The sequence below is a fragment of the Mesocricetus auratus genome, unplaced genomic scaffold (assembly GCF_017639785.1).
Source record: "Mesocricetus auratus isolate SY011 unplaced genomic scaffold, BCM_Maur_2.0 Super-Scaffold_100013, whole genome shotgun sequence".
Taxonomy (NCBI): domain Eukaryota; kingdom Metazoa; phylum Chordata; class Mammalia; order Rodentia; family Cricetidae; genus Mesocricetus; species Mesocricetus auratus.
This window is the reverse complement of record NW_024429196.1, coordinates 72,710,450-72,728,333: the sequence shown is the minus strand read 5'-3', so window position 1 is coordinate 72,728,333 and position 17,884 is coordinate 72,710,450. Positions and strand designations below refer to the sequence as shown.

The 17,884-nt window shown below is 47.0% G+C and overlaps 1 protein-coding gene across 1 annotated transcript in view; it reads left to right on the top strand.

Annotated features, from left to right (window-relative positions):
- The window catches only part of Auh (AU RNA binding methylglutaconyl-CoA hydratase), a 95,109-nt gene extending 77,705 nt beyond the window's left edge, over positions 1-17,404 (top strand). The window contains exons 7-10 of the mRNA XM_005066299.4: positions 11,858-12,045; positions 13,287-13,337; positions 14,116-14,163; positions 16,812-17,404. Coding sequence (XP_005066356.1) covers positions 11,858-12,045; positions 13,287-13,337; positions 14,116-14,163; positions 16,812-16,889 — 365 coding nt within the window. The 3' untranslated portion in view covers positions 16,890-17,404. The remainder of the gene's footprint in view (positions 1-11,857; positions 12,046-13,286; positions 13,338-14,115; positions 14,164-16,811) is intronic.
- The last annotated feature ends 480 nt before the right edge of the window (positions 17,405-17,884 follow it).

The window sequence follows — 17,884 nt, the reverse complement described above, 5'->3', positions numbered from 1 at the left end:
GGAGATTGCATGCATTACCAGGTGGTTTCTTTTGCAGTAGTGATCCATGCTACAATCAGATACTACCAAATATGGGATGGGCAGTGACTGGGGAAATGGATCAGTCTATTGTTAAAAGGAGATTTTCTCCATCTGTCTCATTTCTGCTGGATGGTTTTCCTCTGCCCACCAGGTTCCACAGCAGTTTAAGAAATAACCACTCTGAGACTTAATATATATTTATAATTGTTTGGCCATTGGCTTAGGCTGCTTACTGACTAGCTCTCTCTTAATTATTAACCCATATCTATTAATCTGTGTATCTCCACATGGCCTTCACTTACCAGTGATGTCCAGGGATCCTGCCTCCCCAGTGGCTAAAAAGTGACTCTCCTTTCTCTTCCTTTCCCTGCCTCTTTTTTTGGAATTCCCACCTAACTAAATTCTGCCTGTCCATTGGCCAAAACAGCTTTATTCATCAACCAATAGGAGAAACATATATTCGCAGCATATAGAAGGACATTCCCCATCATCTCCTCTTTTCTGTTTATATAAAAAGGAAAGTTTTAACTTTAACACAGTAAAATTACATATAAGAAAACAGTTACCAAACAAGAATTATTTAGTCCATTTACAGTTGGCAAATTTAAAGAAAATATTTTTCATCCATCCTATCTTTGTGAGTCTAAAGGTTTATATGTAACATATCTTTTATTACAACCAAGGAAAACCATAACTATAACTATCTGTCTTCAACTCCATCAAAGGCCCCAGAAGTTACCCAGAGTTCCTCTGTAATATTGGGGCATCCATCTTCAGCCCATAGGCCCAGAATGTCTGGCAGAATTTTTGATGAAGCAGGAATTCTGAAGGACCTTCCTGTCCCTTGGCAAGTTCAACAGTTACTTTTCTTTGTAACGTGCTTAATGAGTGCAGATTAAGGAAGTCCACCAATGCCCGAATAAAAGAATAACCCATGGGAAACACTCACGCAATCAAGGTAAATAGCTGCCATGGTTCTCTGCCCCTGGAGGCGCAGGGTGCTGTGATACAGGATGCTCAGGCCACAACCCAGGTGAGAGGGCGAAACCCCTTCTCTTCCTTATAAAGGATCATGTCCGCACACTAAAGACACGCCCTAAGGCAGGCTCCTTAAATCTATTGGTGGAAAAAGTTGTCACTACAGTTTATAGTGCACTTGCTGTGTGTGTGTGTGAGCACCCAAGTTCAGTTTCCATATCCCATTTAAAAACGCCAAATGCAGTGGTGTGTTTGTCGTCCCGGCACTGGGGAGACAGAGACAGGAAGATTCCTTGTAGGTCTCTGAGTATCTGGGAAATAGCCTGTGTGTTGAAACTACAGGGTGAGTTCTAGTCTCAGGTGAGCACATCATCAGAACCCTTACTGCAATGCACAGTGAGCTTGCTGAGTGATATAGTCAATGGGTCCCTTGACAGAATGGTTTAATGTGACTACTTGGTTAAAGTAAATTTTCACGGGAATCAAAAAACCTGTACAGTTGTCTGACAGTTGCAGTGAGGGTTGAGGTGAGTGTTTGCCTGAGGAGGGAGACCACATTCTGAGCGCTTCCATCCTCAGACATGCCCTCCCCCCTAAGCAAACTCAGAACAGTTCTCTGACCTTTCTGCATTTGACCAACAGCAGTGGTTCTCAACTTGTGGGTCATGATCCCTTTGGGGGATTGAATGACCCTTTCACAGTGATTGCTTAAGACCATTAGAAAGCACAGATGTTCACATTGCAATTCATAACAGTAGCAAAATTAAAGTTATGAAGCAGCAATGAAAATAATGTTATGATCGGGGGTCACCATAACATGAAGAACTTATTAAAGGATCGCAGCATTAGAAGTCTTTAAAGCAAATGAAGGTGAAGGGAGACAGTAGTTGAAGCACATTGTAAATGCAACTTTTGTACTTGAATGTCGTATCTAGGACCTGCTTTTCATGTGTCTTCCACACATTACTGCTGCAGGTCACTTGTGTGCGGTCAGCTGACTGCATCAGCCCAGCTGAGAGGATGACACCCAGGATTCACTTAGGACCTCATCGTGTGCTCAGCCATGTCTGTCTGGGCAGTGTTCAGAGACCCTGCACCCTTTGCTTTTGGTTTTCCCTCTGTACCATTCCTGTAGCAGGCAGCCTTTGTCACGAAGGGCCATGAGCAGAAGAGTCACCCTGTTGACAGTGCTGTGCTCATGTGAACTGCATCCAAACTCCTGAAACGCTCATGCGCTGACTGGCACTGGGCTCCCCTGCCCTGCCCTGACTGCCATTCACACAGCCTTGTGCTCCTGTTTCCAATAGTTTTAGGCATTTTGGGAAGACAAACATCATTTTGAGGCATTTTGCTCCTTCCAAGACAAAAATAATAACAAATACAAATGTAAACATTTAAAAACAAGCCCTGGTGCAGAGGCAGCTCATTGGCAAGGGGTCCACATCTACTCCTTGTTCCCATTTAAGACTAAACTCCAGTCTCCATGTCTCACCATAAGTCAGAAAAAACAAGTGTGGATCAAAGATCTAAGTATAGAAACCCAAAGTAGAAACTCACAACAAAGTTCAGAGGGGAAAAAAATCTGCTCTGAGTTAAGAAGTAAGGTTTCTGAATTACCCAGCACCGAAAGCACTATCCATTTGAGAAGAAAGTAGAAACATAGTGGCTCTCTGATCTCAGAGTTCATCATCCACGTGTACATCCAACCTTAAGCCAAAAAGATTTGGAGACTTTGTTCTGAGCATGTGCAGGAGGATTAGCATAGACTTGCATATACTGTATTGTTTACATTAGGGACTTGAGAATTTGTGGGCATCTAACCCCAGAGGTCTTGAGACCCTTCTTCCCATGACCTACAAGATGACAGTCAGATCCAGCTGAATGAGAAATGTCTGTTGTCAGAGGACTGTTAAGTGGGGTGGGGAAGTGTGCACAACATGCGGGCATGACCGATGGAGGACCTTGTGCCTGCCATATGTAAAGAGCCCTTGAAGCTCAATAGGAGCAAGACTAAAGAAACCAGTTTAAAAAAAGAGCCAAGAGATTAGAGATTTCTTTGGAAACTAAAGAAACCAGTTGAAGAAAGAGTCAAGAGATTTGAGCAGATTCCCTAGGAAGTGGAGTGATACTGAACATTGGCGGTCCTGGGCATGCAGACTCAGCACGGCCAGGTCTGAACTCCACACCCATAGCGATGGGCTGCAACGAGGATACTCTGCATGTGAAATGATAGACACAGTTTAGGAAACTCCTTGGAGTTTTAGGTTAAGCAGCTGCCTACACCTGAGCGGTGGCCGCATGTGGTCTGCGCTGGTGTCTGTGAGTGTCTCCTGCAGTTACTTTTGCAGCTGCAGGCATGTTGTCCTGTTTCTTCTCTGCTGCTGTGTCCCTCCACCCCGCCCCCTCTCGGTACACATAGACTTGCTTTCCTCTCTTTGTTATTGAAATCTTGTCACAAGGGAAGACTTCACATACTGTGCCACAGTCTGCAGTTCAGTAGGTTCCCACTACTGGAATAGCCCTATAGGGAAGGCGTTCTGAGGGACTGTGACAGTCCTACTTGCCTCTTCCTCCGACCTTAGGTAGTTGCTGATCTGACACATGAGCAGGGTGTCCTGAGTTTGTGTATCTCGCATCTCTTTCCTAGCCAGATTGACATTTTAATGTCTATTTGGGACATTGCCCTCTTTACATTTTAGCCTGCTTGTTTTGATTTCAGGAGTTTCTAGTATAATAGGAATCAATTCCTTGTCTGCATATTTCTAGTTGGCAATGTTTTTCTTTTGTTTGCCAGTATCTCTCTTTGTTTTCTTAGGCTTTACAGAGTTTTTTAGTGCACAAACCTGTGTTCCTGGTTCCAGTCACTTATGGGCAAGTGCTGCAGGACAGGCCCACTCACACATCTGGTCAGCCAGATCAGCTGGTGCAGCGACAGCTGCGTGATGAGGCCTTCTTCCTGTGCCCTCCATCTTCCTGCAGGCTTGTGCTGAGACAGAGCCAGAAAGAACACCTGCAGGGAGAGCCCATTCCCCACAGCCCATCCCATGCTGGATCTGGGGAAGAATGGGGACATCGATGGTCTACACATGTGTTTTCAGGCTTGGCTGGAATGTCACACTGCCTCTGTGAGCAGGAGCCAGCGCAGCCTGCCCGGGAGGGTCATGCCAGTCTCCACAGTGGGAGGTGGGTGACAGTGCTGAGACCGAAGCTGCCAGGACCCAGGCTTTGCTCCCTTGGGCTCATTCCCACTTGGGCTCTGAGCGATGCACGTTTCTCACCCAGCTGCTAGCCTCAGCTAGGATATTAGTGACTGACGAGCTGACTCTTAATTTTATTGGCACGCATTCACTGTGCATGATTAGGGGTTTTGTTATGACACATGATCTGATCTGACACACGAGCAGGGCGTCATGAGTTTGTGTACCTCACACCTCTTTCTTAGCCAAATTGACATTTTAATGTCTATTTAAGGCATTGCCCTCTTTACATTTTTAGCCTGCTTGTTTTGATTTCAGCAGTCTCTAGTGTATTGGGAATGTGTGTTGGACTGTGCCTCTTCCTCTTAAGGGCTGTCTGCCCACACCGGCTTCATCTCCGACCACACCTTTGTCAACTAGATTTTCATAGACTTTGAAGAGAATAGAGAGGAATTAGTTATGACCTCAGTTCACTGCAGGTGTCTGCAATTTTCATTGTAAGCTTACAATTAGTATGCAGTGGGCTAATTATACACACACACTGTACACACACCCCACAACATTTTTGCCCTCCCTCAGCTATTATGTGTGACGGTGGCGGCAGACACTCATGCTCTCACATGGAAGCAGTGACAGTGTCAGCCAAGTCCCAGCAGTCCCCTAGTGTTCTCCTGGTCAAGGCACCTCCACTGTCCATGGGGTGTAGAACTCTGGGAATAGGCTGTGACGCAGGGATCTCACTGCCCTGCCTTCCAGGCACGTCACCCCCATGCTCAGCAGTGTAGTGAAGGAGCTGGCTGTGGGATGGCTGGAATGAAAGTGTGTCAGCGTTTGACGTCACCTCCCAATGTGCTTTGAGCTTGAAATAGCAGAGTCAAAACTGCGTAAAAACGTGTCTGTTTATTTATGAGCAGTCTCTGAGAAGGAAGTCTGTGGGTGGCCAGTGCTGTGGGGTTCCCCTACGTTTTATTATGACAGCTTTGACCAATGTACTGTAATGATACTGTTAATATATACCTGTTGCCTCTATGGGAAGGGCTGCGTTCTAAGATCCCCGGTGTGTGCCAGAAACAACAGGTAACTCCTGACCACTGCCTTCCCTCTAGGTACACACCTGTGGTGGCACTGAATGCAGAAACCAGGTGCAGATGGACACTGATAGCAGTGTAGACCGTCCCCAGCTGCCATGGGGCAGTAGTTACACGTCTCAAGCACACCGAAGGAGAGATCACGTCCTAGGCAGGGCAGCATGGAGCAGGAGATGTCGCCAAGCTTTACTAGTGTACGTCTATGAATCACTTCTGAGTTTCTCACTAGACTGCCATATCTTGGGGAACTGAGCCTCAGAAAGGGAAACTATGGATGGGGTGGGGTGGGGTGGAGAAGTGTCACGAGCAAGCATTGGTGGCTTCATTTTAGCAGTGCAGCCTGAGGGGTAGGCACAGTAAGCTGACACCTGTTTATGCCGTGGATGGTTTTTCTTGCTGGCTTGGATAAAGATTACGGTGTTTTGTGGTATATTTTGTTTTATGTTTGATTGCTCTAGAGGAGTGTTACTTGTCTTGCGTTTTGTTTTTGTTGATATATGACTCAGAGTTTGAAAAACTGACCAGTAGTAGTTGGATATGGTTTACAAAAATAATTTTTTCCAGTAAGTTAGAGTTGCCTCATCTTGCTGGGCTATGCCCCAGAGAGTGCTCATCCTCTCTTAATGTAAAGCAGTTGTGGCCTAGCTTCTCTCGGAGGACTTTCCTGTGCTGGCATTTACAGAGTGCCACTGGTTTCCCCAGTGACCAGTAATTCTAACTGCTGAACTCTCAAGCATCGTGCTTGTTTAAATGTGCTCATTTTGCTGTTTGTTTTTCCATCTTTAAAAAACCAAAAAAAAAAAAAAAAGAAAGAAAAGAAAAAGAAAATAGTGGGCAATTCCACTTGGGACTGATCCCAGGCACATGACCTCAGAGTTCATGGTGATGGTATAACACTGGCCAAGCCTTAAAACCACAGACAGTGGGAGATGTATCCATGGCAGAGTGAGAGGGGGACAGGCCACCCCCAGGAGGCACAGGTGACTCCCCGTCTTCCCTCCAGCCGCACTTACTGGCTGAGCGGAGCCCTGATCTTCTCTCAGAGCTTTCTGGCACTGTCACTGCTGTTCTCCAGGTGACATGGTCAGTTTCATACTTCCATTGTACTCGCAGAGCCTTTATCCACCAAAGGACAGCCGGGTTAGGAGTTGGGAGGCTCTGGCCCCTGCTGGTCAGGTAAGGCATGTGAACTGGTCTACCGCCATCCGCTCACGAGTGTGAGTGAGGATGTGTGTGTGTGGCTTGGTCGTGGCAGTTCTGTGAAGGCCAGGTTTTCAATTTGATTTCATATAATGTGGCCTCCTAGGATTCTTGCATACATAGTGTTATGCTGTGTGGTGTGTAGGCATCTCTCAGTAGATGCTAGTTGTGTGTTCATGACCCTTCTGCTGTCCTAGAATCTTGTGGTTCTCACCATGTGACCTACTTTTGTTAGGAAAAATAAAACTTTTCATGTCTTCATCTCTGAGTCATTGTTTGGTTGTATTTTGGAAACATTAAATGTTTTTCCCTGTTCTTTTTTTTTTCAATAATATTTTGCTGGCTGATGGTAACGGCTGACATTTGTGAGAAGAAAGTATGCGGTGGTTGGGTTTGCAACACAGTACACGTCTGCTGCCAAGGGTGCTCCACTCTGTCTGAAGCCCTTAGGCCCCTCATTGAACGAAAGCCGCCAGCTCCAGTGCTGGGGGGTAAGGGCTTTTCGTGTGTGCATGCGCTCCTCACTGTCATGGGCAGCTAACATGTGCGTTCCCTGTGATGAGCTGTCTAGAAGCAGTGTTTTCATGCTGCTCTCTCCCCACGCCTTCGTTGTGTTTTGAAGATGCTCCATGTCCTTCTCCCCAGCCTGGAAAGAGTTTCTAGAAAGAGAGATGTAGGAAGGATGCACAGTATGTGCCCATGGTCTGCACCACTCCTGGCCGCAACTGGACGCCACTGACCCCCCCTCGGGGAGGTTAGGACTGTGGCCTCCCTCTCATGTCTTGTCTCTCTCGAATCACTCCACTGAGTCATGCCATGCCAGGGGAAGCCCTCTCATCTGGCTCACTGCTGCAGGACATAGACTGTTAGCCAGAGGCCAAAGAAGCCTGCAGTGAAGGCCTTGGCCTGTGAGGCTCAGGCAGACAGCAGGCACAGGCCTCCTGGGCCTGGCACCTGCAGAACCTGTGAGACAGAGCCATTGTTGTGATTAGTGGGGTCCTTGGCAGTGCTCACTAGCTGACTACTGCCCCGCCATCCCGTCATAGGATGATGAAAGCTTTTCTTGGTAAAGAGCTTGGTAAAGACGCTGTTACCACCAAGCTGAGTTTGGAAATACTGTTGCAAAATTGGTTTTCAACACTTACCATATAAGAAATGTGTGTGTGTTGCAGAGAAAGGCTGGGGAGATGACTCAGAGGTTAAGAGCACAAGCTTGCTGCTCTTGCAGAGGACCCAGGTTCAGTTTTCAGCACCCAGGTGGTGACTCACAGCCACCTGTAACTGCAGCTCCAGGGGATTCTCTGGCCTCTGTAAGTCCACTTACACACACAGTTTTCTTCAAAGGTAAGAAAAACAGAGCAAAGTGACAAGCAGACCTCACTGAGTGTCCTGGCTTTGTGACAGCTCACCACGTCAACTAATGGTCCTCACCGTCAGTGTGGAAGCTGTATTTCCAGCAAAGCCACTGTGTCAGAGTGACTCTCTCCGCGGTTCTTCTAAGGCTGTGTTCCCCAGCTGCACAACTATGTCACATTACACACACAACACCTGTTCTGTTAGGTAGAGTTGGTAGTTGGCACAGAAGGAGACCCAGCTTTTGGTGTTTGTGACAATCTATGCCATGTCTGAAATGGAGGAGTGCCACACAGGAGAGTAGACATGGTCACAGAGAGTATAGTGGCGTGGTACCTTATGTTGGCAGCATGAGCGAGCTAGCTGGTGCCGTGCAGTGCTGCAGGGCTTGGTGACTCCCTCTTCCTGGCAGCCTCTTCTCTGGATTGCCATTGCCGAGAGCAAGCTGACTTGGGATGGTGTGTTGGTGACGTAGGCCTGCTTGCACTGTCTCTGCTTACATGAGACTTGCAGAGAGTCCACTTGGCCTGTGTGGGAAGCGGCTCTTGGGAGTTGCCAGTCATTTAGTCTCTGGATGCTCTGAAGACCCCCTTGGAGTTCGACCTGCAGACTGCACATGGCTCAGAGGGCGGCTGTGCTGCTGTAGTGGCTGGAGATGGTCAGATGCTCTTTGGCTGTCTTCCCATAGCTTTTTAAAAGGAAGACTGTTCATCTGCTCTGCAGTGATGTGCTTTTAAAATGTTAAAAGACACCAGGCTGATTATAGCTAGGGGTGTAGCTCAGAGGCAGGGCTCTTACCACAGTTAACAAGGTCCTGGATTAGAGCCCCAGAACATCAGAAAGAGAAGTTAATACATACAGTGATGTCTGAACAAATACTTTTTGTTACAGAAAAGAAGTCCATAGAAATATTTAAAAGGCATCGTTTTGTTTGCAGCAGGGAAGCTTTAACTTGTCTTTCACAAACAGTGTGCAGGGCACTGGTAGAAAAAAAGGCTTTAGTAATTAATCCCTAAACTGGAAATCTGTGTTAAGTGTTCTAATTTGCCTCCGCTTGCTTAATTGAGCTTGTGAAGATAATTGAGTCTCTAACCTGTGCCTTCCTGTCCATTCCTTAATCGTTCTAGCTTTTGCTAAGTGAGGTGCCAGTGAGAGCCGGGCAGAATCTCCCTCCGTGGTTCAGCCAGTTGATTCTTCTCCTCATGCGTTCAGATCTTGCCCCCTCCCCTGCTGCCTCCACGGCTTTACAACATGCCAAAAGCATGGGGGAGTAGAAAACAAGGGGACACTCTAGAAAGTGTTTGTGGGGTTGTGACATGGAGTGTTCAGGGCCTGTCAACATAGAGGGGAGAAAGTCAGGTGTGTGAGCACTGGGCCCTGTCCTAGCGAGAAGGCCGGGCCCGAGGCCTCTCACACAGCTCTCAGCATCTGCTGCATGAATGGCATTCACTGCACTGGGGGGCTCCCTGTTTAAGAGATGGGACTTATAAGGAGTCCCTGGGGTCATAGGCGACTGCTAACCCTGTAGGCAAGATTCCTTGTTATACAGCCTGTGTAGCCTTCAACTTGAAGTCTGTGTGACAGGCATCCCCTTTTGTTAGTGTGGGTTCTTCCGTGAGGTCAAGAGGGTGGAAAGACGAAGGACAAACAAACCAGAGCAAGCTTGGTGCTTTCTAAGTTTACATTTCGTTCTGGATGGCCCCAAATTATGTCCAGTTGTTTGCATATTATGCTATACTCAATTATGAACGTCAAAGCTTTCTTAACGGAAGTTGTGTCTGTCTGCTGTTTCTCCTCTGTCAAAAGCCCCTGCCTATTTTATGTAGCTTACCCTCAGAAGGCTATTTTCTAAGAGCTCTTGATGCCTTCCATTAGGTTAAATAACAGAAAATGCAAACCAGGTCTGACATTCCAGTATACTTTCACCCTCCTCACGTAACGCATAAATGTGGGATGTAAGTGATGTGATCAAATCGACTTTGCCCATTTAGTTCGTGACTGCTGGTGTCTATCCACTTCCACTCTACTAGAAACAGGCCCAGTTTAGTTCCTCCTGCTGTGAGACACGTAGTAAGGAGAGTCCATTTCCGAGCCCCTGTAGCTTCATATGAACCAGCCCCAGCCAGTGAAAAGCACAAGTAGATGTTATTGGCCAGTGCTTAATTAAGGGCACCAATAAATGGAGTATTTTTGCCCCGCCCCCTTCTTTCTTCCCACTTCATGGCTTGCAGCCATGGTGGCTTCAGCAGCAGTTTTGAACCCCTGAGCTAACATAGAGACGGGAAGATACAAAGTGTGGATGGTTGGAGAGAACCTGGTTTCTGGTCTTATGGAAACTGTTCGTCATCTTTGTGCATTCTTGAGAACATTAGTCCCTCAAATTTTTGTTTTTTTACTCTGGGCTTCAAGAAACAGTTACATCAAGGTGGTGAGATGCATGCCTTCCTGAAGAGGCTGCATTTAGTAACATGGGCAATGGGAATGTTGAAGATCTACTGAGATCACATGGAAGTGCCGAATAGACGGAGCCCCCTCCTCTGGCTCATTAGTCAGTGCTCACCCTAGAGGCATAAGCCTCAACTCAATGCAGATTATTTAAGAGAATACTCGGCACATGCTTGTGAAAATTGTGGTTGTCCCACATCTTCAGCATCACAGAGCACGAGTGTGTGAGCATGGATCAGGACCTTACTAGAGCCCACGGGTTCCCACCATCCCAGAGGGCCTGGCTCCAGCCTCACCAGGAAATTCTTTTTTGTTTGTTTGTTTGTTTTTTGTTTTTTTTGTTTTTTGTTTTTTGTTTTTTTGTTTTTACGAGACAGGGTTTCTCTGTATTGTTTTGGAGGCTGTCGATCCAGCCTGGCCTCGAACTAACAGAGATCCACCTGCCTCTGCCTCCCGAGTGCTGGGATTAAAGGCGTGCGCCACCACTGCCTGGCCCACGAGGAAATTCTTAGTGTTGCCAAGTGTCCATCAGGTTAAACTCTGCAAGTTAGGGATGATTTTCAAGAATTAAAAAGTTGTTGGTTGGGGCTGGAGAGATGACTCAGTGCTAAGGGCCCTTACTACTCTAGTAGAATAACTAGGTTCAGTTCCCAACACTCATTTGGGCACCTCACAAAACCTGCAACTGTAGCTCTGGGAATCTGGTACCTATTCCCAGCCTTTCCCCCAGATGGTGCTGCATTAGATTGGTATATGGATGGAATGTGTTAGCCTCTGACCTGTGTTTACCCCGAATTGGGTAGTTGTACCACTGTCTGCCCTTGGAGGTAAAGAGTCACTGAGGTACTAACTGATAGAACTAAGACCAAGTGTGTAATCCTGACGCTACAGAGCAGTCTTCCTCAGTAGAGAGAACACATCTGAATGAGGAGGAGGTGAGTGAGTGAGTGAACTAGTGAGAGAATGAATAAGTGAGTTTGTGAATGAATAACAGAGTGAATAAGTGAGTTTATAAATGAATAACTGAGCGATTGAATGAGCGAGTGAGTGAATGAATAAGTGAGTTTGTGAATGAGCATCTTCAGTAGTGTAGAGGCTGCAGGAACAGGGAATGGAGGACAAAGCCAGTTTTCATCATAGTGCTTTCATTCCTGCTAAGTTAGAATTAGCTTGCACTTAACACACCATCAAGGATTCTCAAAAGTTGGTGAACTGACTTTGTCAAAATTTGGTAAATTCTTCCTAGACTGGAATGGAACCGTTTCTGGTGGGTTAGATTCATGGTAGCCCTGCTTGTCTGCTGCTGTCTGCTGGCATGGTATTGGCTTTTGCCAGTGACTGGGAGGATGGCCTGACCTTGCTAGACCTGCCTTGGCCTGAAAAATATACCAACTGTGTCCAGGTGCCCAAACCACTCCGTGACATGACATTCTTACGTCTTCGGTGTTACCAGTTGTGTAACTTGGGACACTGGAGTCTTTCTTGAAGTACACACATGCTTCTGGCCCTGGGTTATTTTTAGGAGGGAATTATTTCAGATCATCACATGCTGTTCCTCTCTCTTCTACCTTTCAGGAGGGACACAGAGATTACCACGTGCCATTGGGATGTCCCTGGCCAAGGAACTCATCTTTTCCGCACGAGTTCTTGATGGTCAAGAAGCCAAATCTGTGGGCTTGATCAGCCACGTGTTAGAACAGAACCAAGAAGGGGACGCTGCCTACAGAAAGGCACTGGACCTGGCCAGAGAGTTTCTACCTCAGGTATCTGTGTCCGTCTGAGATCACTCCATAATGCTCTGGCATAGTGTAGCACCCATCTCATAAGCTGAGGTGGCCCTGCCTCTTGGGTATAGCAATTAAAATAAGATTTGGAGATAATCTGAGGGTTGCACTGGAGACAGACACACACTGGACACATGGCATGCCTGCCCAACACACCCACACACCCCCACACACACTATAATTTCTCAGCAAGTTGTTTTAACTTGTTTATCGACTTATGCTCTATTCATCTTCATAGGACAGTGGTGGATGGACTGCTAGCTCACATGAAAGCGTGCAGAATGACCCCGTCTTCCACTGAGTCAGGAGACTGCATGTGTGCAGTCGGGTGGAGGCCAAGGCTTGCTGTTGGTGTCTTCCTCCATTGCTCTCCACCTTGTATGTTGAAGAGAGATCTCTTTCTTAGGCTCCAAGCTTTGTAGTTCAGCTCTTCTGCCCAGTCAGTGTGCTTTCTACCTGTTTCTGCCTCCCCAGATTCTGGGATTACAGGCTGGCTGCCACACCAACCTGCCATTCATGTGTTGGATACCTGAATTCACAGGAAGAACATTACCCACTCACTGAGCCCCCTCCTCAGCTCCACTAATCTAAAAAGACCATTTAATTCAAAATACAGCATCCAACTGACACTTACCTCCTGTAGACAGATGTAAGCCAGGACCAAGGATCTCAGTTGTGTCTGCAGAGTGTGGCCGTCTCTAGGGTGGTGAGACCAGCTGAGCTGCCACACCATGTGAATGTTGCTGTCGTTCTCAGAGAGCACAGGCATCTAGTTCTTCCCTCCAGACACACATGAGAGGACATGTCTGTGTCAACCCACCACCACTGCAGTCAGCTGTCCATGCTGAGAGGACACACCCGATCAGTCCCTGTCCCCGAGATGGCTCTCCATGCTGCAGGGGAGAGGTAGCAAATTCGTAAGTGATGGCGCAGAGCGCCACTTGACAGCCCCAGGTCACCTCCTGACCAGGCTTCAGCATTCCCACTGGCTAGTGTGGTGCTGAGCAGGCATTTAAAGAACACATGCCTCCCACTGCCATCAAGATCTAGTTTGATCAGTGACAGCCACTGTGAAGTCAGAAAACCAGTTTCCATCTGGCGTCTCGGTTGTTGTTAGCCGATCTGTGGATCCGACATTGAGAATATGGGGATTGTACTGAGATATTCTGCACAATTTGTAAAAGGTTAATTAAAACTTGTTTCTTTCCTTTGGATTTCAGGGGCCTGTTGCAATGAGAGTGGCCAAACTCGCAATTAATCAAGGGATGGAGGTGAGTGTTTCGGGTACCGTAGAGGAAGGATGCGGATCCTCAGAATCACGCTTAGATGTCTGTGTTATTTCCCAATGCTCTAGAATACAGCTGCTGCCGTATTGACTGAAGCTTCTGGGATTCCTTCCAGGGCCATAACTACAAAATTCTTATGTCCCTGTATTTTGTAGCAACCTTGTTCTCTTTGATATGGCTTTATAGTGGGGTCCTCAGCCAGTTCCTTGGGAAAGACTCCTCAGCCTCTATTGGTAATTCAAGGAGAGCCACCTAGCACCCTGCTGACTATTGCCTTCTACCTGGAGTCTCTGTGTGTGTGTAAGGAGAAGCACTGGCCAGGCTGCTTTGAGTGTGTTTGTGCACACTGGGAACATGACTACAAAGAGAGGGGTCCTGGGCTAGGGGAACAGTGGTCAGTGCAGATTCTCATAAACTTTGGAACTCTAGTGTGTGCATGTGTGCGTGTATATGTGCACTTGCGTGCATGTGCACACGTCTTCATTTAACCCTCGCTGTACCCCTGATTTAGTGAGTGCTGCAGCTGGCACCTTGTGATGTGTGCCTCTAAAGCAGAGAGAGGTCATATGGCTTTCCCCAGTTGTACAGCTCCAGATGGTGGAGTCAGGCTGTGACTTTAGGAGCCTAGTCACAAGTCTCAGGTTGCATGTACTTCTGAGCAGTTGAGCTGTGTTGAAGGATTCTGTTATTTTATACTTGGGCTATCCAGTTTGGGTTTACATTGAATCTTCCTTATTCTGCTAAACTACGTTTTTATTCTCAGGTCGATTTAGTAACGGGGTTAGCCATAGAAGAAGCCTGCTATGCTCAGGTATGTAACATGGTCATTGACTCAGTGAGTGTGCACATTCCAAGTTACATTCATGCCATGGTAATCCCAAGGGACTCTCTGTGCACGCCCATCCTCAGGGGGACTCATCCGGGTTGGAAGTAGTTGCTCCTGAGATTTTGTCTGTGTGCACGCCCATCCTCAGTGGGACTCATCTGGGTTGGAATTAGTTGCTCCTGAGATTTTGCAGAGGTGCCCTGCCAGGTGCTGATGGCATTTGTGGCTCATTGGCTATCCCTGGGGTTCTGAGCCTTCTGTGAAAAAGAAAGCCATGTAATAATGTTGATGTGCCCCCACACCCCCAAAAGCAAAAGTCTTTTTCAAGATCGAGTACATATTCACCATCAAAGCTCTCAATAAAGTGTGAGCAGAGCAGGCCTGTGCTGACACAGCTCTTACCCATCAGGGCTAGGTGAAATCCTCTCACTGTCCCTTCAGCATCAGGTTGGGAGCCAAGCTAATGCAAAAAGATTGAAAAGGTAAAAGTGAAACTATTGACATAACTGAGTAAATTCGAAAAAAAAATCAGCAATGGAAGCCCTCCTCAGAAGTTACAACAAGATCGCACTAATCCTGACTCCAGCAACAAGGGAAGTATATGGCTATTATCTTAGTAGTCAAAACATCTAAAAAAGTATACACAAGCTCTAGAGGAGAAAACTAGTAAACATGGTGGCAGAAACCGCAATCTGTATTGTTAGATGTCCGAGTTCGAGGACAGGTGATTCAGTGTCATGGAGAAGTGAACCCTCAGGGTGTGGTGGTGCACACCTTTATGTCAGCACTGCAGAAGCAAAGGCTCATGTGAATTCCATGTCAGCCAGGCCTATTCATTGAAGCGGGACCTTGTTTCTGAACAAAGACAAGACGACGTCTGTACATTTAATTCGAACACAGCAAGCGTCTTGACTCCTTACTTGATGGATAAAAGATTGATTCCGAGTTCAAAGCTATTGAACAGATAGCAGATAGAGCCAGGAGACCAAGAGTCACCGGGTCAAGACTTTGTGATGATGCTGGAGAAAGACCAGGGGCCCAGGGGCTGACTTGGGAGCCCCACACAGTCAAGAAAAGGGCAACAGCTGCTCAGTGGAGACAACAGCACAGAGCACCTGGGCATCCATGTACATGCAACCCTACCCTTTGCACAAAATGTGGGAAGCCGAGTATGATCTGAGCAGCTGTGGAATGCAGATGGTGTGGAGGAGTCCAGCCTTCGTTTTGGCAATGTCAGGCCTCAAGAGAGAAGAGGGGTGGGTTTGACACTCCTGAGAGGATGGAAAGGGGTGAGCCGGAAGGAAGTCTTTCCAGAACACGAGCCCGATGAAGGACTCACATCCAAGATACTTCAGGAACTGTGAAGGCTGCACAGTAAGGTAATGAAAACCCACTTTAATAATGGACAGGAGGGGCTGGAGAGATGGCTCAGTGGTTAAGACACTGGTTGCTCTTCCAGAGGTCCTGAGTTCTATTCCCAGCAAACAAATGGTGGCTCACAACCATCTGTAATGAGATCTGATGTCCTCTTCTGGCATGCAAGGATTCATGCAGACAGATACACTTAAAATAAATAAGCAAACAAACAAATAAAAAAGAATGGACAAGAGATCCCAATAGCCACAGCAGATAGATGGGCAGATGGCAAAGAGCCGTATGAGACTATGCTGGAAATACTTGTCGTTTGGAAACTGAAGACCATGTGTGCAGTGAGTGTTTAGTGACCAAACCTCAGAACAGTGACCACTGACGCTCACCATGGTTTTAGTAGTTTTGTGACCCCAAGATAGGTGACTGTTTGAGGTGAGCCCGAATGCTCTCTACCATGTTGCCCAGCAGCCATGTGCTTTGATGTTTACCCAGATAAGGTGAAAACACATCTGCCCAAAAACCTGCAGCTAAACTTTATTCACAGTTACTAATTTGGAAACAGTCATAATGTCTGTCCTTCAGAGTTAGACCTAGTGGCACCTGACTAAATTCCAAGAGAGTTCAAGGTTAGTCTGCTGTAACTTGGGACTTTGAAGGTAACCTCCGCTACATAGTGAGGCCCTTTCTCAAGAATAAATAGATGGATAAAAAGACATCCTTTGGTAGTGAATTATCACCTGGTGCATCCGTGAAGTAGAATATTACACAGTGATGAGAAGATAGGACCTGTCAAGCAAGGAAAGAAGTCAAGGAGCCTTGAATTCCTGGTGCTGAGTTTGAAAGTGCTGAGTGATTCCAGACCGTCCAGTAAAACCCTGGAAGCACTGTTTAACAGATTGGAGATGAGTGCGGAGAACAGAGAATGCTTGGGGCAGCTGGTGATGAGCCTCTGTCAAGACTCACGGAACACACAAGCGCACTGACTCTTCAGGGACTGTTGACACTGGTGGACTAGAGGGAGCACCGGGTCTCCCCATGCTGAGCTTTTCCTTTGTTTAACCTCTGAAAATAAAGTGCCTCACTTTTTAAGCATGTTCGAAATGGGAAAAAAAATGTTTGGATAAAAATAGTTTGGCCACACACTTAGGAAATTTGCTCAAAGGACAAGTGGCCTTCCCAGCCCCTGCTGATGGCTTTCGTAGTTAATGTTGATGCACTGTTGTGTTTGCAGACTTTAGTGTTTCGTGTTTTGTCTTTCCTAGACCATCTCAACAAAAGACAGACTGGAAGGTCTTCTTGCTTTTAAGGAGAAAAGGCCCCCTCGCTATAAAGGAGAATAGGAGGCAAAGGCTGTGACACCCTTTAGTGCTGGAAAAGCCTGAGACACCCTGCAGTGCTGGAAGCTCTTTGGATCAGCTGTGTCTGGCACGGGGAGTCTCAGTGACCAAAGTGGAGAACGTGGGCTCTCACTACGCCTGCAGCAGGCCCATCTGTGCTCAAGCCACTGTGCACCATGTTGTATTTATTCCGATTTATAAAGCTAGCAGTGTCTGTGGTCAAAACATTCAAATTAGGTGTATGTTTTTAATATTTCCCGCATATCAGGCTTTCTGTCATTAATTTTTTAATGTGAATAATTTATATTGCACACTCTAGGGAATAATTGATTGTATGTCTACTGTGCTGCATTAAGAAAATAAAACTATTTCTGTATACCAAAAATGTGAAGTTCTACCAAATACAGTTGCTGAGTAACTATGTACATACTGACAGACACTTGTCCATTACCACCTGAGGACCGGGGTGGACATTCTGAGTGGAACTCCCCAGTGTCAATAAAGTCAATGGAAGAGCATTTGAGAATCTGTCTCTTGTCCCTTGCCCAACTCTTCAGAATGGATCGCTGTGTGTTGGATTTCAGAGGAAAGTTTCTATGCCGATTTTGTCAAGGAACCATGTGACATGGTCCCAGAACAGGGGGTGAAGGGTCAACCCATTGGGGGGCTCTGCTTGGCTTAGCCATAGTGTCTTCTGCAGTCATATCCAGGGCTGAGCCTCAGTATGCTCTGACAGAACTTGGTGCTTGCTGAAGACTGCAGTGGACCTCCTGTCTGGCAACGTGCCCGCACCCTGCAAGCTCTTGCCTCTTCATCTTGAGGCTGCTCTGCTATTTGAGAGCATACAGACGTGATTCTTAAAATTCTCAAGAGAGACACAGTGGGCTGACCACCACCTGGCCTACAGTTGCTGCCTGTCCTGATGGGGGGGGGGGCTGCCGAGATCTTCCCTGTGGGCAGCTACTCGCTCACTGCCTCAGTCACTGAGGCTGCAGATC